The following is a 26,351-nucleotide window of genomic DNA, read 5'->3' as shown; positions in this document are numbered from 1 at the left end:
ATAAAAACTAGTCATTAGGATATGCAGATTATTATGCGCGACGACGTTAACTTATTTTAAAGCAATGTTTAATGCGAGAGAGACTAGAGAAGCAGTGTCTTGTGTAATTAGCGAGCAGCACCTGGAGTCTACTGCATCAATTGTCTGATGAGAGGGTTGGCCCTGGTACACGTACATATATATATATATATATATATATATATATATGATATATACTCATCGTATAAAACAAACTAAAATGCAGATACACTGAATTGATTACTTTGCTCAGAAAGTCATCCACATCATCGCCGTGCAAACGAACGTTGTCAGACGTGCGTGATAGCTGACCCGCTCACGGTACGTGGTGAGCGGTGAGCGGTGAGCGGTAAACGGTACATTATTGAGTCTCACGCGGTAGGCCGCGTGGCGACGCCTAACAAGCGACTCGGTTCGCACGGCGCTGTATGGAGTACATTACTTAAATCATCGGTGCATATCGTTTCAAAGTACCGCTCGGTGAGCTAACATATATGTAAATGACTTACTGATCTATATCTATACATATAGCAGTTAAAAATATTCTCAGCGATCACATTTAGATATTATCCATATAGAGAATTTAGCTTAGTTCAACATTTTTTTATCAATGGCCCTCTGTTTTCACGTAAAGTCACTCAGTACATTTTTTTTTATTTTGTATTAATCAGTTGTTTGTGTTTATCAAGAACACCCTTTGACTTACAGCTATATACCAATAATACAAAAATCCATTCACTATAATTAAGGTAAATTTTAGATATTTAAACACTAAAATGTAAAATATGAAACATCCTAAATAAACTCTGATATTCCAATTTTAGGCATTAGCTCAATTAATTAAAAATATATGTTTCGAGTGACTATTATACAAAAAGAGAAATAAATGCATTATAATAATACTAACCAACCATTCCCTTGTAACATTTGACAGGGTTCCAAGCTGCTCGGGCCGACCTATCATCATAACCTCTACACTACATGAAAGCCTTCGTTATTTTATATTTGGTATTTACTTAACCGCACCACATAACAAGACTAGAGGAATGATTGCCTCTTGTGCTGACGTCGCATCTCCGCCACAATCCGTAAATAAGGAAGACTAGTTTCTTTGTAGATATCACCTAATGTGTTCTATTGTATTAAGACGTCAACGTCGTAACGTACAAAAATATATATAAATAAAGACAACAAGCAAAACTTTAACCTTAAATATTTTAAATTAAAAGGCCCACATGAATATATATTGTATGTACACTCTATCACTACCGTAAGATAATACAACTTCGTAATTAAGATTTATGAGACGGCAAAACGTATCAACAATGGAAAAATTATGTCTTTTAGTACGGGGCAATTCAGCTTGTAATACATAGGAGAGAAACTATAATGATAAATATTTTGGTCCCTATATCCAAGAATAATCTAGAAATAAGTAACATGTGCTGACTGATTAGTGTAAGAGCAAGTAAATGTCTGAAAGAGAAAATTAAATAACAGGAACTAGCAAATAGCCACACTAAAACTTATGTGTTAATTACTGATACGTACCGATTTTATGGTAGCAAGATGCGTTGGAAATGCTTTAAATTCTTGCAATACATAGAAACACTTAAACTGATCGGTGTGGTAAAAGCAGAGTGGTATTAGCCTAATATCTCTTTAATTAGCCGGTATTATACATTAACCGTTAACAGTGTCCATTACAATTAATCGAGAACATTAAAAGCTAAATTGGCGATTAAATAATATTTTTAGGATTCCACTTTAAAACAAAGAGAAAGCATTAATTAGTGCTTTGGACAAACCAGTTCAGTACTCGCACCAGTATAACAGAGGAGTATACATAATGTCGTTTTGGTCTGATCATAAGTATTCTCATATGAACATGTGAGTAACAACGTACCTGCTCTCAACTAATCTCGTACTGAACTCGTGTGTCAACTGTCTTAAGATAATAAAAAAAAAAAAAAAATTAAAATTAACAACAATATTATGAGCAAACTACTATGTATTTCAATACTTGAGCTAAATAATACCAGAGCAGCTTGGATAGAACAACGGCCTAAGCGGCAGCTGTTTAATATAATGGCTCCCATTTGTACGATCAAAAATTTGTTGTGATGTCGAGATCTCCGCACGTTATCCTTAGAACATTAATTGTCGTTGATGGCAATCAGACATCGACTTTGGCATTCGAGTGTTATATAGGTAGATTGCAAATTAACAGTTCAGTTCGCACGAATCACGTGATTATTGTAAAACGAATCAGACGATAAAAGCAACGCGAATTACACGTCAATACGGATAAACTTCATTGAAAACCAAAATAAATTATAAAAAAATATTTACACGCATAAGTAGGTACATTATATAAAATGTTGATTGATGACATAACACTTACAATAAAAGTAAAACACAGCTAAGCTCATTGATGATTACACAAGGCATGGGCCCGGGCCCCGCTGCTCGCAGCCTTATATTGTCTACAGCTAGTCACGAGCGCACGAGCGCACGAGCAGTGCCTAGCGCACAATTCATTTATAATAAATTTTTTCAAGGAAACGATTACACCTGCCATTGGTTACGGTAACGTACCACAGTTCATTGAGGCACAATCATTGGTTTCTTTTAATTGCTTTTCTTTTTTTTCGTTTTTTTTTTTCTTTTTTTTTTTTAATCCTTAATTGTGTCCTTACATTTACACCTATGATAATTATTATAATTACTTTTAGGTACGTAAATTTATTCTAAATAACAAACAAGTCACAAGAAAATGTTAAAAGTGAAAGCGTGAAGCGTATTAAATCTTCTTTTATGAATATAAATCTCACAATATATACATATTACAGTTTAGACGTAGGATATAAATATACAACAACGTAATAATAACACAGACTAAATTGCACATGGCGCAATTGTGTGCAGGAAATAATGACGCAGTCATTGAACCGAGAGGAGATTCAGTAAACGCGACGGCGCATGCCGCCTCTCACAACCTTGATGTCCGCTCGCGTCGAGCGGCTCACAGCGCCCTGCAGCGCCCTGCAGCGCCCTACAGCGCTCCGTAACGTCCTACAGCGCCCCGTAGCGCCCTACAGCGCCCCGTAGCGCCCTACAGCGCCCCGTAGCGCCCTACAGTATCCCCAGAGTGCCCTACAGCGCCCTGCAACGCCGCCCAACTCTCCTGACGACACCTAACACCATTATACCACAACACCTATAATTATGTGCCAATTACAATATCATATTTAAGTACTGTTTACTTCAAATCGACTAAAAACTCTCAAGGCAAAGACTTCTTTCGTATATACTCTATGGACAACGTATTCTAAACAGGGCACTAGATCATTATACTTTCCGTTAACTTGGCTTGTCTAATTTTAAAATTGAAAAATGTTATAAAAATTAAATTATTCTTTTTATTGCTGCATAATTATTAAAATTCAGATAATCACCAGTAGGCTACTGTATTTTCAAATGTTGATATAGACGTGGACAGAACAATATCAGATAAAATATATCTTATATTTTTTTTTTCAATAAACAGATAAAAGAAAGACCCTTGCGTAAATTGAGCTCGACAACAATAGAATTGACATAAGTCCTTTCACTTTCCGCGACTATTGTTGTACAGACATTAACACGAATGATATAGGAACATCAGATCATTACCCGTACCATTTATTAAAGAATTTTTAATTAATTTGGAAGAAATGCCACTAAACAAAGACACCGTGTTGTTCCAGTCCAGACACCTATCTTTGATACTCACTCTTTGGCAATCTAATTAATAATTATGGCCCCATCAAAGGCGAAACTAAGTCGGTGTGATTGCATATTATAACGTGCCTTTACACTATCGTGGTTCGAGTTACATTAATTTGACAACAACTTTACCTTACTAGGAATGACGTAATTACTTTAACTAAATTCGTGTTTGAAATTTGTATTAATAATAAAAGGCAACAAAGAATATGCAATTCGTGGAAAGAGACGTTAAATACTCTTCATCGGTCCCTATAATGTAAGGTAAGTATGTAGTAATGAGAATTGTTAATAATTTTTCTTCCTAATTGAACACATCATACATCGAAACATTTAATTAACACTAGAACTACAGGTCCGAAGCTATCAGAAAGCATAACCCAAGAATGTATTCCAAGACTGCGATCCACCTAACTTAATATTTTAGTTTGTGAAGAGTTCTCGAGTGCGTGGCTCGACAAGGTACAGCAATTACTTATAAACCTAACTTAGCACTAAATCATTATCATTAATTGTAGATCACTGGAAGATGTACGCGATAAGATAATGTACATATTATTATAATAGTCATTCGCTTTTTGTGATCGATAGTGGTGATCGTAAAGCGTGGTGGGTCCGTCGTCGACGGTCAAGGGCCGCGGCCCGGAGTCTCTCGTCAGGGGCGGAGGCGAGGCGGCGGCCGCACTGTCCCGCTATCCCCCTCCCTAAGCCTATTACCCTAATATCTCTCTCCCGCTCGATCGCCACGCGCGAGCCCGACCCCTATGCGACCTAACCGACACCTCGCCTCATCTTAGCTAATCCCGTAATATATGGTAATGATTAATTTTGGCAGAGTATCTCTGTGGCACACCATTAATAAATTAAAAGTAAATAAAAATGTAAATAAACTTTATCATATAACGCTCATGTCATCGTTGCCATAAATTTTAAGTAATATGCTTATATAAACCTATAATAGGGCTCTTAAGTGTAAACTTACAACTACGTTGAAGTATTATAATACCGACACAGATCCTACGACTACAAGTATATTATTAACAGAATATCTAAAGCATGTCGCTTTGAATAACGTTTAAATTGAGCCTATAGAAAATACCACAAATCTTTTATTAAATAGATATGATATGGCTAAATTTAAGTTAGAACTTTATTCTTACCTATACACAAAAGTGTAATATTTTAAATTACGGTCATAGCTTTATTATTTTATTTATTTATAAGAAGACGTCTCACAAATGTATGTAATATAAAATGATAAAACAATTTTCAATTTAATATATTAGAATACCCTTATATTAATCGTATATTCTAGATAATCGATTCATATATTAAACATAAAGTGGCACTTGAATCACAAATACTGGAAATAATTTGGGGAAACATCAGCATCAACGGAGGCCGACTACCGGCGACTCGCTCTAATATGATACTCTCCAACAAAATAGATTATTCTTATATTAGGCAAGATATTATACATCACAGGATTACTGGATTGCAATGGAGCGCGCGCCCCGTCCCGTACTCGTGCTCCGAATCCGGACCCGGCCGCCCGAAGCCGGCCCAGGGCCGGACCAGGGCCGGACCGAGCCGGGCCGGGCGAGGCCGACCGTGCGGACACGCTGCCTGCCGGCAGTCGCGACCCGCACCGACGACGTGATGCGAAAGCGCCGGCGCCGCACGCTCCCAACGTATATTTTATATATACTTATTTCCACCTCAGACTATACGGCTTAAAAGTAATTTACCACTACAAGAATGCACTTTAAATCTCATAATTTTCAATTTTGTTATATTTATAAACTCACCAAAATGCACTTTGTTTACTTGTTTACTTTGTCGTTTATTGCTGGATAAAAATATCACTAATGGAAAACGAAAAGCTCATTACGAGTGAGAATTCAAAAACAGAATAAATAATATTTATAATACATCAGTATTGAGAAAACGATATAATTAATAAAAACGACTCCAAAGAAAATCGAAACGAATCGCTCGACGGGCGAAACAGCAACAGCCCACGAGCGCAACAAAATAAATACACACTAAAATAAGGCCACGGGACGAGTGACTGAGGTAGCCCGCGACGCAACTACTCTACTTCGACAGCTATTTTTATTTGGTAGGTTTAAAGGAGCGAACCATTGCGTTCATCCGTTAAATCGAATACGAATACTCGTACGATGGCGAAGGGCGGCGCACGCGGACGCGTGTCTCACTCGCGGCCGCGTCGGCCTCGCCGGTCGCCATCCCTCACCTACGTCTATATATTATTAAATAATACACAATTCGTTACACATTATATGTCTGGATTTGTATATGTATAATTTTATGTACACTAAATACACTAAGCTGAACACTTACAACACAGTGGATAATAAGTATCGTGGACAGTTGGCTATCGCGACCGCGCCGAGACGCGACGCAATGCGTCCGTCCGTCACGATCTGACTAGGCGAATAAAATTAGTCTATCCCCTTACGGGGGACCATAAAGCGTAATTACAATTTAACACGTACCACATTCGATTCGGAAATCGCGACTCGTCCAACCTTCATTGTCAATATATCACCGATTCGAATAGGCAAAATTCGAAGGGGGCTAGCGTCCCGACAGAGCGAGATGCGATGCGCGGCCATCACTCGGCTTATAGCTCGACTCGTATACGTCTGACGCCTTAAATACTAGATTCGAATACTGTAAGACGAATGATGCGCGCGGTGCGCGGTGGGGCCGCAGACTTAGATGGACTCGCCGCCGAGCAGGTCGGGCGGCAGGAACGAGTTGAGCGAGGACGGAGTGGCGCGCTGGTCGTGCTGGTCGGGCCACAGGCCGGGGAACGCGCCCCAGCCGTCCTTACCGCCGCCGCCGCGCCACCCGCCGCCGCCGCCGTTGCCCAGGTGCTGCAGGATCATCTGCACCTCCGACTCCGCCGGCGACTCCGCGAAGATGGTCGTGTTGCTAAGCACGCAGTTGTTTAGCGCCATCTGGGCCTGCGCACATGAATGTTTATATTAATTGCAATGTCACAGACACTTTTATAATATGTATATAAATAATTTAACATTTTTTCTATGAAAGACTTCTCATAAAATTAGTATAAAACATGGAATAAACAAATTAGATTAAAAAATATCTAATTACATACGTTAAACTTTATTGAGAATCACCAATTTGAAATAGAAAAGATGAAAACATTGTTGTACCTTAGCCGCCTCCTCGCGAGTAGAGTAGCGGGCGAGAGCGAATCCCTGGTTCAAATATAAATGGAAGTTTTGCAAAGGACCGTGCTGTACACACAACGTCTTCAAAGTCGATCCATCAATCTAAAAAGAAAATAGATATTAAAGTTCAAATTTGTTTAATAAATTTTATTAGTTAATTATAAATTTTAGTAGTGAGTAAATCCTTACTTTCAGGGTAACCAGTAGTTATTATTCTATGTTTATTATTTGATCCTTTAAGATAACTATGAGTACTTATTATGTACCTGTGCAGTGAGGTTCTTGAGCAGCAGCCAAGTGGAGGCCTGCCAGGTGGGCACCCGCTGAGGTGGCGCATGGTGCTGTGGCCAGGGCTTGTTGAGGCCGGGCGGTGCGGGACGAGGCTTGGCCCCGCCCCACGCATCCACAGGCGGCTTGCTGCCGCCCACGGCCGCCGCGCCGCCCGCACTAGTTGCTGGCGGAGCGTAACTCCACGTCGACGATGACAGCATCCTCTCACCCGGCGGTGACGTCTTCCCACCGAGCATGTCTGTGTCCTTGATCGCGGCCAGTGACAGCGGCGACCGCACCACCGACCCCGGCGTCATGGCCGGGTCCTCCTCGGTGCTCTTCATCTGGTTGCCCTGTATAGTAGAAGCTTGAGTTCGAAAGGGGCCCATTTGTTAGCAGAGTGATTAGTCTGATCGAAATGGTTATTCTATGCAATTATGATGTAAACAGAATAAGAATAGAATCGATATTTTGCCTTACTGCAATATCTTAGCTACAGAAGTAAACACCCTTGAATTTTGTTTATGAATTATCACAAATAGTCCATAATTGGTGAAGATTTTGCATAAAATACAATGCTTAAACCTCCTTTTTAGTCTTACAAAGTACATTCAAGACTATCCCTCATCTACATCATAAGTATTGTAAATTACTAACTTTGAGGACAAATACAAGTTACTCAGAACACATTACCTTCCAGGGCTTGCCGGGCTCGAACTCCGGCACCAGATCGTACACGGGAGGGTGCGTGGCGTGTGACGGCCACGCGTCCTTGCCGTCGGCGACGTCAGCTCCACTGTCGCCCCAGCCTTCGGCACCTCGGCCCACTCCCCATGTACTGGTTTAATAGTTACAATTAAAAACCATATAGACACACACAATTCACAATCGACACAGAATTAGAATTTATGTTGTAAAATGAGATAGAACCTCGGTAGTAAAGGTTGTACCTGGAGACTACAGTATAAAATTCATCAAAAAGAATATACAATTTTTTTTAAGACCAGCAACACAGATCGTCCGGTGCAGTTTGATGCCACACGGAAACCTTAATATATAAAAATCCCGTATTACAATGTTAATTCACGCTAATTGCCGAAAACTGCTCAATCAATTTTAATAGAATTTTGTAGAATATAGTTTAAATATAGTTGGTAAATTACTCCAAACCACAGGAGAGGATACATGTATTATATTTCAATTCTAAAAATATTTTTAAATGTAAATTAATAATAAAAAGAGCTACATACTCATTTGCCAATACTTCAATATTACAAACATATACATAATAAAAACAATTATTCAAAAGATCTACATCAGTTGTTTCGCAATTTTAATAGACCTTGTTCTTAACGAAAAAATAATTCTAACGCATAATTTTTTAAATTAACATAAAAATACTGAACAGGATTAAAAGTCATTATATAATTATAGATTACAGTGATAATATACTCACGAGTCAGGTTGTAGACCGAGTTGGTTCAGTTGTGGACTAGTGGTAGACTTAGCGGTGCCTGGGGCGCGGCTGAATTCGGAACCCTCACCATCTTTGTCTAGGGATGGCAATTTCCACTGGTTAAGACGTGACTGTTGATTGCCACTTGCACCATATGCCTGGAATATACATTAAATGGTTACTATGGTTTCTTTCAATAACTATCAAAGATTATCAAATGTAACGAGTTTGGCTAAAATATTTATTACTAAAATTCCGATTACTTAAACTTTCAGAGGCATACGAAATTATTCATTTCTAATTTAATAAAGGTGTTAACCTAACTTGAACTTTATTATTACACTACTAACTAACAATATAAAATAAATACCGCTTGTGAATCCTTAGTAATGCTCATATCACTGAAATTATTCTGCAACTGGGCTAGAGGATCATGACTGGACTTGAACAAATCCCCACCACCAGCTTGTTGTTTCATGAATAGGGCTTGCTGTGTCGCTATTTGATTCTGTAAACAAGTCATAGTTATAACTCAGTTTTTACCAAAGTATAAAATATCAATAAATTAATCCGCTAGTTTATATCTAGACAAAGAAAAAATAACATGTAAAAGATTGCACATACACTGCGCATATATAAAAATCATTTTTTGCATAGATGCCTGGCATGAAAAAAAAAACTATACAAATATGTTTAAAACAAATATCAATACAAGTATAAAATGTAAATAAAATTATTTCATATATTAAAAAACATATATGAAAAAATTGTGAAGAAAAAAATTATAAAATTATTTTATAATATAGTAACCAAATTTACCTGGAGAGCGGCAATTTGTTGTTTCGACTTCGATATTTGCATTGAATATTGCAATGCTAGTGTTGAATTTCCTTTAGGCATGGCCAGTGAGCTCTGTGTCAGCTGCTGAAGAACTTTGATCTGAAAAAAATATGAAATGTTATAGAACAAATTAAAAATATTTATATATTTTTTTTAAATATACCATATAAGAAAACAACATTGATGACAATGCACAATTTTTTTATTAAATTACACAAATAGGTACTTTTTTTTTCTTTCATTTCAATGGCTTTTGCACTTACAAGCACATCATTTTATCACCGTCGACATATGACAATTCTACACAAAGACCATGGGAGTATTAAAAGGGATGGGAGTCCTCCCCAGAATAGTCTTATGACCACACCCAGAATCACGAGCAGAGCATTTAGTTATGAGTAAAGACAAAATCTGAAAGCTTAATCAAGTTAAGAGCAAGATTTCCCTGGAAAATAAAGGCACTATGCCATCAACACAACTTCGAATCTGACAGTTTTTAAAGAAATAAAAATGGAATGGTGGGAATACCATTTCATTTTAATAGTGCAGGGAGTGTGGCCCCGAATTATTCAAACACATTATTGATATACTAATTAGGGATGATAGGTGAGAATGAGAGGTTTAACAGTGGTTTCATATACAAATACTTACTTGTTGCAGCAGTTGATTTAAAAGAACAAGGGTTTGCGACGCCAGCGGCTGATTCAAAATCTGATGATTAAGGTAACCAGCGGACACTGCCATTTGTATCTGCTGCACTAACATGCGTAGTTGTGCAGCACTTGGTTGACCACTGCCAGTACCACTGGAACAATATTGTTTATATTAAAACTGTTCAATGCTAAATAATGTATTTAAAACCCTACATATACAAAGCCATTTGTCATAATAATCTACAACAATCAGATCCTGTGTTAGTTGTTGGTTGAGTCTAAGAGATATTTCTATACCATGAATGCACTGAATGGTTTAAAAACATATTTTTAGCATGAATATAATATGTATTTTTATTTTATTCTAGTTCATATTTATCGATAATGTTCCTCTGCCTCTGCACCATTATATTACCTGTTAGGATAAGAGTGATGATGTTGCTGTACAGCTTGAGGGGGTGGTTGATTAAGCAGCTTCTGCACAACGGCAGGTGACACTGCGGGCACAGTAGGCGGCGGCTGGAAGGGCCCGTGGTGACCGGCGAACTGTTCGTCCCGCCTCCACTGTTCGCTACGAGCACTGGTCAATATTTCCAAAGCTTCCTCGGCGTTCATTTCACGGCTACGGAGAGCTGCTTCCACGTCTTCTTTCTTGAATCCCATCTCGACCAGTACTCTAAAAACCAAATAAAAAAATGTACTTGTAAATCAATTTAATAATAAGCATAAATATATACATCGTGCATTATATATCACAAAGCTACGAAATTATTGTACATAAAAAATTCATAAAAGAAATGGGTAAGCTATGTATATAGATATACATATATTTGGCACTGTACACCTTCTACACGAGGATAGCTACAGATGAGGCAAGAATCGAAGATAGAAATAAGTCCAAAAATAACCCACCTAAATTGTTTGCTGCTCCAGACGAACTCCTTAGGCAACTGCTTGCCGAGCGGGCCGGTGGCCTGTGGCGGCTTGGGGCCGCCCCACTCGCCGATGTCCTCGGGCCAGCCCCCAGGCCCGTTGGGCTTGGGTTTAGGCACGGACCAGAGGCCAGGGCCAGGTGCAGCATCGGGCCAGGCGGGGGCGTCGCGCTCAGGCCAAGCGGGCGCGTGAGCCTCCTCCCAGGTGCCGTTGCGCTGCGCGTGCGCCGCCCACACGCCGCCCTCGGGCTTGGTGGGCGTAGGCGGCATGCGCTGCGGCACCGGCGGGCCGGCTGGCGCACCTCGTGCTGCCATGCCTCCCATACCGGCGCGCTGCGCCCACAACGATGTGCCGTCGTCGAAGCCGGCGGCAGCGCGCCGCGCGGCCGGCGGTGACGGCTCCTCCCATCCGGAACCCTTCATCGCATCCTTGGGACCCTGCGCACCCCACTGGTTTACGGCCCCGGCGGGCATCATCTTGTTGGGACCGCCGGCGTGCTGATGATGCTGGCTCCACATGTCGCCGTTGAGTCGGCCCGAGATGCCACCGCGCAGGTCGTGCCGCGGGTCAGCCGGCTGCTGGCGTAGGTCGGGGGTGCGGTGCGGGTCGAGCCGGGGGTCGGCGGGCCGGTGCGGCTCACCCCACGCATTCCAGTCGTCCTTCTTCGGCACGCCCCACTGCTGGGCGTGCTGAGGAGGCCCGGCCGGCCACTGCTGCGGTGGCGGGGGTCCAGTCCAGACATTAGCGGAGTCGGCGTTGTCGTCGTCTTCGCCCCATGTACCACCGATATTGGTAGTGGGAGTATGACCCCACGGAGTCTTAGTCGCGGGCTGCGGAGGTGGTTGACCTCCGTTCCGTAAATTAGCTTCCCAGAGATCCGTACCGAGGAAGGCGCCGTTGTTTACGTTCGGTTTCCAAGCTGGCGGACCGCTCGCGTTGGGTTCGATCTTCGAACCTGGTTCAGGAGATCCAGGTACATCCCAGTTGGTATCTTGATTAACGTGTTGCTGTAAATATTAAGTGCATTAATATTACATGGATAGATGATTATGTCAATGATAAAAATTTATGGTCAAATAAGATTAAACAAAGTATACATTGACATTATGATTCTTTTACCAATAATATCTAAATTGACATTTTCATTATTATTATATTATTCTAACTGTAACTGTCATTTCAATGCTTGCAATGTATGGGCATTTTGATAATCACATTAGGTAGTATACTGACATAATTTGTACTCATGATGTATTCAAGTAACTTGAAGAACCTAGTCATGCTCACTATATTGATTTTTGCTTATTTAGTTTCCATTTAATAATATATATAAATAAAACTAATTCTGACTATAGTCGCAGTACTGCTGCAAATGTAACATTATCTTGTAAATAATAATTTAAAAGAGTAACTGTCGAATTTCTTGCAGGTAAAGACCATTCCGAACATAACAACGATCACAAAAAAAATTAGAATTTAAAAGAGCTTGTAAACAAGTCTATCTGTATACATATTATTTGTATTCTATATATTTAATAAGGAAAATATCAATTGAGAAATCCTTAGATACTTACACCTCCCCAACCATCTTGGCTGTACAAAACTTCCCTCATGAAATTAAGCTGCTCTATCTTAGCAGATGAACCAGTCATAGCGTTGCCATTATTGCCATTTCCAGGAGACGGTCCATTGGCATTCCCAGTTGGATTAGAGGGATTTCCGCCACCGTTGCTACCATTTGCAGCATTAATAGTGCCTAAAAATATTTAGAATGTAATAAAAATAGATCGAAATAAATTATTTAATACCATTTACAATATTAATTTTACAAAATTACCATTATTTGCAGGTGCACCGTTGTTATTGGGCTGAGAATTTGGCATGTTTTGTGTGGAACTTTGCCAATTCTGTGCTGAGGCTGCGCTGGTAGGCGGCATTTGATTATCATTTCCCTTGTTGCTATTCACTGTAAAAAACATTTCCAATATTCATATAACTCTGTTGATGGATATATATTCAATAATTATTAAAAAAAAAAAAGACAACAATATAGTACATTGTCTCATGAATAAATACTTATTTCAATTTTAACAAGTAAAAACTTACTGTCTGCTTGAGACGTAGGCGGGCGTTGGGCTGTATTATTCCATTGTTGAGTATTATTAGATGAATTTGTTTGGCCACTGGAGTTGCCGCCCCAATTTCCTGATACAACGAAATATATATATAAAAAAAAAACGCGAAAAACAAAAAAATTATGATATGAAACATAATAATACTTGGTGCAATAAAGTGTAAATAAATAAATAAAAGTAAAAAATAAATATGGACGCGTACATTGGGGCATCTAAATCATGACATTTAGATTGTATGCATTTACTAAAGAGTCGGTTGTTAATACAAATGACCTGCCCCCCGCCATCATCTTTATTTACTTATCATAACGCATTTATTACTCTCCTATTCTAAAAATTCATGGTAGTGCTACTACAGTTGTTCTTTCGATACATTTTTTTTTTTAATTGTAACGAATTCCATATTTTTTTTTTTAATTTCAACTCATATTTTACCATGAAAAGAGTTTTTAAGCAAAATCAAGTGGCATTATCAGAAAAGGCGCATCAAATTCTATTGATTTATGTTTCGTTATTATTTTTTTTAGCCAGCTACTACGAAGGAGTTGAACATAGCGTCTTCATGCAAAAAATGCGCCAAGCGCTCGAAATGGCTCGTTTTCAATGGACGCGCCCATATAAAAACAATCTGTAAATATAACCCAGAAGTTAGGATATTGCCTAGATTATCAATCATGATAATATTAATTAAGAAATACTATTGAGTAAATAAAAGCAAACAGAAATATGCTTAGGACTATAATCACTAAAGAGATAGTCAGGGGCATTTGTTGATTTTGCAGTTGTTATAAACAAAATCTCCACATTTCGATAACCTAATTAGAATATAAAAAAAAAATAAAACATTAAATTCAATATAACAACAAATATGCCTACTAGCTACCTACACTTCACACGATTTATCAGTAAACCACAGAAATATACCTTGTGATAAAACAAATTTAATTATATGACAGTAAACCAATTCTATATATTAATTATTAAGTGATAAAAAAAGAGATCGGAAACGTAAGGACCGCGAACCACATAAAAGGACGCTGGTGATGTTTGATAATAAATAAATATATAGTATGTATTATAAAAATTATGAACAAATACGCCTATACCTCATTTTGCCCTTACCTGCCAAAAGGTTGCCAACCACTGAACAAAACGATTTAAAACACTAATATTAGAGAATATCGAGAATATCCTCATTTTTTTAATAATATGTGGACTAAATATGTGATTAAAACATAGTTCTAATCCAATCTAAAGAAGTCCAATGAGACTGTCGACTAATTATTTGTTTATTAGTTGATATTGATAGCTCGTCTGGGTACCATTTACATTCAACACGTTATAGCATGGTACGAATAACAACTAGGGTTCTTGCACTTTTTAAAATTAAAAAAAAAACTGTATTGTTTAGAGATTTTTGGAGTCGAAGTCAATTTAATAATAGTAATTAATAATTTTCTATGATACTTCTTTTGGATGTAACTTTATGCAACTTAGTCATGACGAATATCGCGACTCTTTGTTTGGAAATGTTTTATTGAATCCGTAAATTGCGTTTTCGTATTTTTGTCTACTCTATAAATTTTAATGGCATGTCATTCGCACCATCCTATATATATAATATAACAAGCAGAATATATGTGGTATTAGTAATCACTAGTACAATCAGTAATATAGTTAACAATCACCCGTATTATTGGAGGCGGGCGGGCTGCCCCAGCCGGTGGCCGCGTTGAGCGAGCTCTCGCCACCGCCGCAGAGACGCAGGCGACGGGGCACACCCCAGCTATCCAGCTCCTCCTTCTTCATACTTTTGATTATTCGCTCTTCGTTTTTCGTGAGTTCCAACATTGCATCGAAAGTGAGATCACCATTATCAAACTCTCTCAAGTTTTCACCAATTTTATTGTCATGATACTCCCTCGATGGCTCGTCTTTGTGAGTAATACAAATCATTCGAGATTTCGTTTTGCATATAATATTATGAGCAGACTTTTCGTTTATTAGTTGCGACTTACAAGGCTCATGTCGTATAACACAAACAGAGGAATTAAAAGCGTAATCAGACTTGTTCATATTCTCCGGCGCTCGGTATGCCATCTTACACTTTACGTTAAAGCTACAGAAATACGGGTCACTGTATGAGATACCCTGGACTGTTATGGCGTTATTTATTAAAGGAATGCAGTAGTTAGGCGTTTCGCCAATCTTTTGGTTTTGCTGGATCCTATCAACAAATTCTACATTATAAATATTATTAATATCTAACATTTTTACAATAACTTGACTCTCATTCTCCTTATAGACTCGCTCAAGAGCACCAATTTTTTTGTGATTACCACCAGCATCTAGGTGGAGTGTTTACATTGCATTGGTTCGGTAACAGTTTATACTGGAGTAACAATTATACTTAATTAGATACGGAACACATAATATTACAGAAACATTAGACATCAGACAATTATTATAAATAATTTGCTACAATATCCACCTAGCATTTAAGTTCACAGACTTGCATATTGTTTCAATTACAGACTAAGTAACAATGGTTCGTAGTGATGCAGTCAATTAAGCAGGTAGCAGTGTTTAGTGCCTCTGTGACAGAGGGCAGGGTGAGATCACCGCTGGAAGCTGCTACGGACTCGCCTGCTAGCCCCGAGTGGCCCAGCCCTATGGACAAATATATACATTTGAAATTATATTGCCATTCCTGAGGAATAAGGTGGTATTTTAAAGATACAAATTACTTATACGAAACACAAACTAAACGAAAATAGCAAACTTCTACCGAATTTTCTCGTTCTTTATTATTAAAAACTAGTTGTACTACAAATTTATGTATTTTTCCATAATGATTATGAAATTTTAGAGAAAAAAAAATTATTAAATGAAAATGAGACGGCAAGCCTGCCTGCATTATAAGGTTATACTGATAGAGTACCCAGTGAGAGATAATTAGGTAAGAATGATGTCAGATCACTTCACCAGTTCAATCTGAGACATGTGTTTCACTTCTAGACAAGATATCTTTACGCAAATTATTAGACGCTACTCGAAGCCTAGTTCGGCACCCAAACTGCGAAAGTTTCGCAGTCGCGAAACGTACGTGAACAAAATGGCAGTCGGAGATTGATGACTAATATGGAAGATTGTAAAACTTCTGGTAGTAACAATGGTGGTCAAACTTCGAGTGTTGGCAGTCATACACATATTAATGGTAACGGAATTAAACAAAATAATTCTAATCAAATCCTTTGATGATGGCCTGTTACTATACAAAATTTCACAAAAATCTGTGCAGTAGTAAGTGTGTGATACATTCACAAACATGGTCTAGTTACAGTTTTATTATATTTTATGTAAATAAAGATAAGGCATTCTTTTACTAAATTGAGGATTACAGGTGAAGACATACTATATTACAATAAAAATAAATGGTAACATTAATAGGCAATCAATAAAAAAGGAAACGAGATAAAATTATCATAAATATTGTTATAAATATAACACAAATAATGAAATACAACAAAACTTCACAACAAATCGCGACGTAACCATTCTTATCTAAGTCTTGCACCTTAATCACAATGTTTTTTAATCATTTTTCAATAATTATTTTTGTTTTATAGCTGTTATTTTATAGATTGGCTCACGTATAATTTTATTATCCCATGGAAACACATTTATTAGCCTAGTTAAAAAGTTCTTAATACCAAACATTAAATGTATGCCAAATTTCACAATGATCCCGTTAATAGTCCAAAGAGGTACTAAACTATTTTCTTCGTAGGCTTTGTTTATGGCACGTAATTTAATAATGAACGATATTTTCAACCGACTTTAAAAAGGAGCTTGAATTTTTTTTTTATTGTTACTCATAGTTATAAACCGATTTGGAAAATATTTTTTTATAAGATATACAGTTTAATCCCATAAAAATTTCACAAAAATTTGTTCAGTATTTTAGTTTTAAACCAAAGAATTAGTTGTTTTGCCACAAAAGAAGTCGATTTTTTTGTAGAACACAATCTGAATTGATAAACCACGTATCAATGCACACGCTCACACTATAACAAACTTTGTACAAATGTATTCAGATTGCATGTTTTTTTTTTTTTAATTTGAAGAATAAAAAATAATAGTAAAATAAAATATCACTATTTTTTCCTCGTTTCTAACTGCCCGACAGGGTTTACGATATATTGTACTGATGTTTAAATGTTTTGTTAATATTAATATTGTAGAAGGCAATGAATATGAAAATATATCCAGGGGCATATAATGAGATGTAATTAGAATCTAGCAGCCCCAATGCTAGCGATATATCCTCGGGTTGGTATATCAGGTTGTCTTCCATGCGGTTTCCAATAGAAACCATAGTGGTTAATCCTTGTCGAATTTGTCACATCGGGCCAAAGGACCCACTTTTATCCTCACCTACCATTTCTCACCAATCTTCTGACAACATATACAGAGAACACAAACAAGGTTACCATTCCAATCTCACCCATTAAACAAAAAATACCACAGGGTTCAGTGTATTCTGTTATGTTCATTGTATTGTTCAAATCAGTCAAGGCGATAGTTACCACTTTCCTTTGATTGGACCGTCAGATTGTTTGGCATTCCATATTGTCATAAAAAAATCCAGTAATATCATAAAAATACACCATAAAAATTTGCAAAAATATTTGGACGTTTGGTACTCAATCATGGTGCCCATGTGCACTTATTTGAATGGAGGAGGTAAGGTTGGCATCTTTTTGGCTAACGACTTTTGGACATAAACAGCTGCTCATGGAAAAAGGATATATTTTGATAGAAACAAATCCTGTTATGAGGACTACATAGCTAAACAATACCAAATTTGTAATTATATAGGATTATTATAGAATTTTAGATTTGTAGAATTTCATACTTAAAGACCATGGCTCTGATGTTATTTAGGACAAAAATTAATCATAAAATAAATGTTAAATTAATACTACAAAGCAGTAATAAATTTATCAGTTGTCACTAAAAAAAATGACGTCTAAAAATAACCAATAGTAAGTGACGTATTTATCAAAATTTATCAAAATACCTATTCACACATGTATATAATTAGAGGAAAAAAAACCAATTAGATTTAATCTAATCTGACACTTAAATTACTTTAGTAATAATATAATAATAATAAATGACTTTAAATACTTTAGTTTTCATTGACTATTTCAAGTTGAATATTAGTAGTAATTATTAAATAATAAATAATATCTATTTATTTATTTATTTTATTTATTTATTTACACTTTATTGCACCAAGTAAAAAGAGAAATAACAAATACAGTAAATATTAATGAGAAGTGATACAAAAGGCGGCCTTATCGCTAAGCAATCTCTTCCAGACAACCTTTGGGTAGAGGACATTGAGAAAAAGACAAAGAGTAGGTGGCGCACTATTATATAAATATTATCATATACAAACATATATAAATACATACATACATATATACACATACATATATAATATATACACAATTAAATATATACATAACATACATACATACATACACATACATATATAATATATACACAATTAAATATATACATAACATACACATACTTAACAGCATACATACAACAGAAAAAAATGATGAAGGAAAACGAAGAGAGAACACAGGAAAATAGTACTAAAGTGAGAGGTAGTAAGATTTAACAGAGGTTTTGAAGCTAGTAAGAGTTTGAGCGCACCGAATAGAGGTAGGTAGTGAGTTCCATAGACGAACTGCCTGAACAGTAAAGGATCTAGAATAAAAGGAAGAAGAATGAGTGGGAAATTTAAGTCGGAGGTTATTGACACTGCGTAAAGTATGATCATTAGCCTCACTGAGAAACAAGAATCGGTCTTTTAGATAATCAGGAGCAGCAGGATTAAAAAGGATTGTGTAAAGAAGAGACAGGATATGCAGATTACGACGAAAACGGATAGAGAGCCACTTGAGTTGAGTACGAAATTGAGAAATGTGATCATATTTGCGAAGACCAAATATGAAGCGGATACATAAATTTTGGAGACGCTCAAGCTTGTTTAATTGCTCTTCGGTGAGGTCTAAATAACATGAGTCGGCATAATCAAGAATGGGTAGGAGTAAGGTGTGTGCGAGCGCAATTTTGGTGTTAACTGGGAGGAAATTACGTAGTCTATTTAAGGCAAAAGTTGCAGCAAACATTTTTTTACTGACCTCCGAGATTTGTGGAGACCATGACAAAGTGTTATCAAAAATAATGCCAAGATTTTTTACTTTTTTCTGGTAATCTATCATAACCCCATCAAAAACCACAGGCGGAAGACTGGTCGAGGAAATTTTGGAAATAAGTATGGGACTCCCAATAATAATTGCTTGTGTCTTCAAGGGGTTTATAACAAGACCATGAGATTTACTCCAGGCAGATATACATTCCAGATCGGCGTTAACAGTAGATATTGCTAAAGAGATATCAACCAGAGGGGCTAAAGAGTAAATCTGTAAATCATCTGCATAAAGGTGGTAGGAAGATTGAAGTTTCGAAGTGATAGTGCTAATAAATAAGGCAAATAGAAGAGGAGATAAGACGCCACCCTGCGGCACGCCAGCTGACGTATGGCACCAAGAAGATAAAACGTCATCAATGCGAATACGTTGCCGACGTCCAAACAGGTAACTACGAAACCAGTCAATTGCCGTTGGAGATATGTTGAGAGAGGTTAGCAATCCTAACAAAATATCAAAATCAACAGTATTAAAGGCATTGCTAAAGTCCAATAATGTTAAGACCGTTAATTGAGAATTCTCCATGCCAAAACGGATATCGTCAGAAATTTTAATAAGAGCAGTAGTCGTACTATGACCAGGACGGAATCCAGATTGAAGAGGATTTAAGAGATTGTTTCTTGATAGGTAAAAGTTAAGTTTTTGTTGGACAAGGCGTTCTAAGGCTTTGGATAGAAAAGGGAGTATAGAAATTGGACGGTAATCTGAGAACGAGGAAGGAAGTTTCTTTTTTGGTAGAGGGATTATGAAAGCTGCTTTCCAAGCTGAAGGAAAGAAACCGGAGGACAGGGAATTGTTGAAAAGTAAGGTAATGGTGGGTAAAAGGATATCAAGGATAGGTAAAATCATATTACGACTAATGCTATCGGTGCCAATGGCGTTTGACGATATAGACCGTAAACTCTTTTCAACATCACAATCGGTCAACTGATCAAAAATAAAAGGAGTACAATTAGGGGCGATAGTGGATGAAAGATAGTGCAATGTCTTAGATTTTACATTGCTGTCCATGACAGTAGAAGTACAAAAATGATTATTAAGACACTCAACATCAAGATTACCAGGATTATCGTTATGACTCTTACCAACCCCTAATGACTTAAGAAATTTCCAAACTTTTGCTGCATCACCATTTTCTACGGATTTATGAATGTGGCGTCGTTGAGCCTCCCTACACACCCTGTTGCAGAGATTTCTAGTATTGATGTACTCATTACGATGTCTGTCCGGATCCGACTTATATTTAGTTTTAGCAATATTTTTTTTGTGGATTATGGACTTGATCTTGTCTGTAAGCCAAGGTGCAGGTAAATGCTTAACCCTGACCGGGCGGATGGGAGCATGTTTATCGTACAGATCTAAAATTAATTTATTAAATAATTCTACCTGATCATTAATATTTGCTGCTGTACCGATACTCGACCAATCACAATCCGCAGCATCGTGACGTAAACGGTCAATATCAATAGCACCAAAATTGCGCTGCATAAGGATTTTCCGTTTAACTTTGGGAGGACGTATTTTATAAGACAGATAAATGAGGTTATGGAAGGAAAATGCATCTGCAGGATATTGGCCATGTTTCGCAACATGGTCAGGAGAGGAGACTAAAATCAAATCAAGTAAGGAAGGATTACAGTTAGGAAAGAAATGGGTGGCTTGGAGGGGCAGGATCTCTAGATTGCAAGCATGGGCCAGAGACTTAAGACGATTCGCACGCAGGTCATTTTTAAGAAGGCAAGTATTAAAGTCCCCCATAATAATAGTGTGATTATAGGACGGGATTAGGTTCTCTAAGAGGCTTTCAAAAGAGGAAAAATAATCAGTAGTGGAAGATGGACTATAGAAAACTCCTAGTAGAACCTTGGTATGACAGAGAGTTATTTCAAGGAAAAGGTGTTCAAAATTGCAGGAAGAATTTGTCGTTAAAGAAGAGTTAATAATAGCGTAAGGGATATCAGAACGAAGGTATACAGCAACACCACCACCAACCCTTCCGGTGCGATCACAACGAATTAAATTAAAACCGGGTAAGGAATAGGAAGTAGATGGAAGGCAGGGCTTCAACCATGACTCCGAGATAAATATGCCATGGAGGTTATTTACATTAAATGTAGATAGCAAGTCCGAATAATGTGCAGGAATACTTTGGGCATTTATGTGAACGGTGTTAAAGTTTTTAGGATGAGAAGAAAAATTAGTTTTTAAGATTTCTTCTAAAGGAGTAGGCAAACTATGAAAACTTACATTGCTAGAAGAAGAAACGGATAGAAATGTATCATCAGAATCGGATTCTGAAACCATGTATGTGTATAAGACAATACTAATATATATATATAAATATATAAACACAAAAAAAAAATTCTTTATACAAATAGAAAAACTTCAATTCATCTACCTGCCAGTAGTGGACTACGAAATTGACTAAAAAAAGGGAAAAAAAAAATATTTGGATAAAATCCACAATAAAAAAAAAAACAGTATTAATATAAAAAAAGTAAAACAGTAAATTGTTTTTGTTTTGGCATTGGCGGCAACATTAAATTAGCAAATATAATAATACGTGTAGATACAGAAGAATACAGCGTAAGGACAGCCAAACTTATTTAGATAGCTGAATAGATATAAACTTGCTACATTCGAGCCCCCAACAGTAGTATGATTATATTGTTACCCATCTAATTAAAAAAAAAATAAATAAATAAAAATACATGTATTCTATCTATGTTGAGGAACTGTCAATCTAATCTATCATATCTGTTATTCTGAATGAGTTGTCAAAGAAAACAAACCAAAACATAATTTTGAAAGTTATAAATGTCATAATATAATGAGAGTTTTTATAAAATTTTTTAACATACCCCGTAAAGATTACAATAATAATTAATTTTTTTTTTTTATAAATATTAAACAAGAAGCCATTGAAAGTTGAGCTCTGATAAAAACAAGAATGAAATTATGTTTCAATCGATTATTTATAAAGAAATTCAAAAAAGAAAAACTTGACTTTCGTCATTTTCTATTTTTAACACTTACAAAAAAGAAGAGGTTATATGTTCGATTGTGTATATTTTTTTATGTATGTCCACCGATTTCTTTGTCATTTGTGAAAACCTATGAAAATATACTTGTTTAATAAAATGTGAATTTTATACACTATGTAATATATATTAAGCATAGGATTAATTAATCATGTGAAAAGGTTTTAAATATTAGATAACCACCTATATCACCTACTTTCGATTTACTTCCCAGATTCTAATACATGTCCTGCAAAGTGATTTTTCACATAATTTATACAGGATCAAACTGATATCACATCAATACATTGCTAGCAATATATCCAACCAGGTCGACCTCCTCGCGGTTCCCCCTGGAAACTATCATGATTAATTCCTGATGAATTCATCAAGATGGGCTAACTGGCCTGTTTTCATCCTCATCTATCACCCTTCACTGGTGCCCCGCCAGCGTATCCCATTAGCGCAGGTGGGGTTACCACCTCGATTTCATCCAATAAAAAAAAACCTGATGATAGGGGGGGGGGGGGGATTGTTAGTGATGGAGACTGAGAATCCCATTGCTAGCAATATCAACCAGGTCGACCTCCTTTGCGGTTCCCCCTGGAAACCATGTTTAATTCCTGATGAATTCATAATGATGGACTAACTGGCCTGTTTTCATTCTCATCTATCACCCTTCACTGGTGCTCCACCAGTGTATTCCATTAGCGCAGGCGGGGTTACCATTCCATTTTCACCCAACAAAAAAAACCTGATGATAGGTGATGATTGTTGAAAATAATAAGCTCAGTTGGATGAATAATAAAAATGTATGTATTATGTGAAGTTTTGAAGAGAACAGAAAACTGTCATAAATTATTATATTGTTATATTTTTGTATTTAATATTTTGATTATAGAACATTAATAAAAACGACTATAGAGTTTTTACAACAATGATGAGATTTTGTCACTTTTAAGGAATTTTGCAATAATTTATTGTTTCAGAATTCAACAGCAATCTTAACATTCCATATTGATTTACTAACAAATAGTAGATGAGTACAGATGATAATAATAAACATAGATAGTAGTACCTCTTGTTCATGGCAAATACATAATTGCACTACAAATTAAAAAATATTGCACTGCCAAAAATAAACTATTTTAAAGAAACTAGCATCAATCATCATTAAAAAGTTAGGAATAGTGTTAATCAGGTTGAATGGATTCATACAAATACATCCAAATCTATTCAGACATTTGTAAGTTATGGTGGAATAAAGAAACTCGCACACCTACATGAACACTTTTTTACATTATTAATATTTTGTCACTATTTCAATCTAGATTTTAGTACACTACTATGCATGGATTTAAGAAGTACAAAAATCAATGAAAAAAACAGTATCTAGATACCACAATAAGACATACACTAGATCTAAATTATAGGCCTTCAGAAACACAATTAATAAAAACATATAAATTGGTGCAGTTATTTTTGTGTGATGCCAGAACAAACAAATAGACATAACATTTCTAAAAATTATTGTTTTGGCTTCTATTCCTTTGCTAGCTGATGCCCACGACTTTGTTTGAGTAGTATGTTATTCATTCGATTAACATTTTTAATTGTTTGGGAATACTAAATCAAAATTTACAAATGACTTGCCATTCTCACTCATTTCCTTAGGTCAAAATGACTTTACTTAAATAGGTTATGTATTAAGCTATAAAGTTACTATAGTTTTTTAACTATCCCATGGTCACTTTTTAATTTTCCATGATTAAAATATCTGAAATGTTGACCAGGGATATAAGATACCACCATGCAAAATTTCATTTATACAATAGAAAAGACAGAAACAAAAATCTAGATGTGTTATTTCACTTTTAACTTCTCCACAACACAGTTTTAGCATTTTTTTTTATGTATAGTCATTCGACCTCTACAGTTTTATAATATGTATAGATTGGTACACCTCATTTTAATTTTTTTATAAATCTACTGAGTTATGAAATCATATAATTACAATTTTATAATATTTAGTAAGAGTGCGGAATTAGTGGAAAAGAAAAGACCACACGTCTATAGCTAAAGGTTTGTTAGACATACTTTCGTTCTGGATATAATAAGTACAAACAGCAATAAATACAATAAATAAGTAGATATATCTAATAGTGGAAGATTATATTCAGTAGTTGTCAGTAAATGACATTATGAAGAATCATGTGCGTAACTACAGTACGCCTACATCAAAATTGGGCAGCCATGTTTATTTTTTTAATGTTATGGTTGGGATAGACAGGCATAATCCTAGATATAATTATTCCCTTAATATAGGAAATAATCTTACATTGCATAACACACACAAGTCTGGGGCAAATTCGTAGGAATTTGAGATATATATTAGACACAATATGGAATCCTTTACAGACTCATAAGAATAAAAAATAATGCAATTTGACTGTTATAACTTTGGAAGATGATGTCATTTTAGCATCCATCAGACAAATAGTATCTTATAAGAAAATTTATAGATCAAAATAGTTTATGTACTAACCTTATAGGACGGACGAGAGGCTGAGCTGTATATCACAGATAATGCGGGCTCGGCAGATCCTTGAAGCAGCTTTGCAGTCAGCTCGTAACGTTTTCTATGGACACAAAGAATTACAAAATTGTAATCCTCTATATTAAAATGCTTCACAACTCGTCGATTGTATAGGTATGATCACTGTTATTTGACAAATGACATTTGACAGTTTGGTTTGCACCCATAAAGAATTATATTTTCACAAAAAGACGTATGAAAAAATTTAAGGTTATCCCAAGGACTTCCATGAGACCACTACAGTTATCAAACGTATACTTTGTCAAGATATTCACTATTTGTAATGATAAAACACATAGCACTCCTATATTAAATACAATGCCCATATTGGAACTACTTATTGGATACTGCGATTCGCCTCACCTACGCCATTAACCAGGTACTTACTTGAAAACTACCACGGTTCAATGTTGTAAAAAAATATTACAATATGGCCATAAAAACATATTAAACGAATCCGATAGAATTCATTTCTTACACCACATACGTATTATTTGTGTATTTCTCGGCCTTGAGTCTCGACCACTCGATGTTGAATATCTACAGCCTCGTCTATACATAACTATACCTATATCATCCACAGTGCCTATCTATATCTAGAGTGAAAGTTAGCCCGACCCATTTCAATGTTTTCCGAAACTATTTCCTTATCTGAATATTGCACATAAGACACAAAAAGATATAGTAACTAATCGATACAAAAATATAACGCAATTCATCTATTTTTCCAGCAAAATACAAAAAAAATCTTACGTGACACGACCGAGCACAACGGTGTTATATTACTAAAAAGAATGAGACGGAACATTTTCCATGTTCTGACGTTCCGGTTATTAGAGCGAGACAAGAGATTTGCCTGAGAAAGCGATGCCATAAATGCTCAAAGCATTCAAGGAAATATACTACTATTATTTTCCATATAATAATACTTTATATGCATACCTTTGTTTTGTATTGTTGTTGGCACATTAACTTTAGAGATTTATACAAAATCACAATCCCAAACCCCCGAGAACATGGCTTCGACGGCTGGATGGAATGATTTCGTCGTCGGGGTTCGCACGAAAAGCTACAGAATACAACTTTTAATATTGGACACAACTGTCATAGAAATAGCTGACAACTTGCGCCATTTTATCACGGGC

At 36.4% G+C, this 26,351-nt stretch overlaps 1 protein-coding gene and 1 long non-coding RNA gene across 3 annotated transcripts; one reads left to right on the top strand and one right to left on the bottom strand.

Moving 5' to 3' along the window:
- Nucleotides 1-395: 395 nt before the first annotated feature.
- On the bottom strand, nucleotides 396-26,297 carry LOC113513131 (protein Gawky). 2 transcript variants are annotated; one of them, XM_052903552.1, is made up of 16 exons: nucleotides 26,149-26,297; nucleotides 25,156-25,249; nucleotides 14,986-15,967; nucleotides 13,269-13,367; nucleotides 13,000-13,128; nucleotides 12,737-12,918; nucleotides 11,142-12,169; nucleotides 10,645-10,905; nucleotides 10,228-10,381; nucleotides 9,556-9,675; nucleotides 9,107-9,244; nucleotides 8,737-8,894; nucleotides 7,974-8,118; nucleotides 7,277-7,633; nucleotides 6,993-7,112; nucleotides 396-6,779 (listed from the first exon to the last, which is right to left on the bottom strand). In XM_052903552.1, the coding sequence occupies exons 3-16, from the start codon at nucleotides 15,566-15,568 to the stop codon at nucleotides 6,528-6,530; spliced, it is 3,726 nt and encodes a 1,241-aa protein (XP_052759512.1). In that variant the 5' UTR covers nucleotides 15,569-15,967; nucleotides 25,156-25,249; nucleotides 26,149-26,297; the 3' UTR covers nucleotides 396-6,527. The 2 variants fall into 2 exon arrangements, with proteins under 2 accessions (XP_052759512.1, XP_052759513.1); XM_052903553.1 differs by lacking the exon at nucleotides 14,986-15,967.
- Nucleotides 25,163-26,155, top strand: LOC128202620 (uncharacterized). Its single transcript, XR_008253888.1, has 3 exons — nucleotides 25,163-25,320; nucleotides 25,417-25,585; nucleotides 25,938-26,155. It is a non-coding gene; the product is annotated as an uncharacterized LOC128202620 (long non-coding RNA).
- Nucleotides 26,298-26,351: the final 54 nt, after the last annotated feature.

Source organism: Galleria mellonella, unplaced genomic scaffold (genome assembly GCF_026898425.1).
Source record: "Galleria mellonella isolate WM207_F2 unplaced genomic scaffold, CSIRO_AGI_GalMel_v1 utg139, whole genome shotgun sequence".
Taxonomy (NCBI): domain Eukaryota; kingdom Metazoa; phylum Arthropoda; class Insecta; order Lepidoptera; family Pyralidae; genus Galleria; species Galleria mellonella.
The sequence above is the reverse complement of the archived record's forward strand: the minus strand, read 5'-3'. Positions and strand labels throughout refer to the sequence as shown.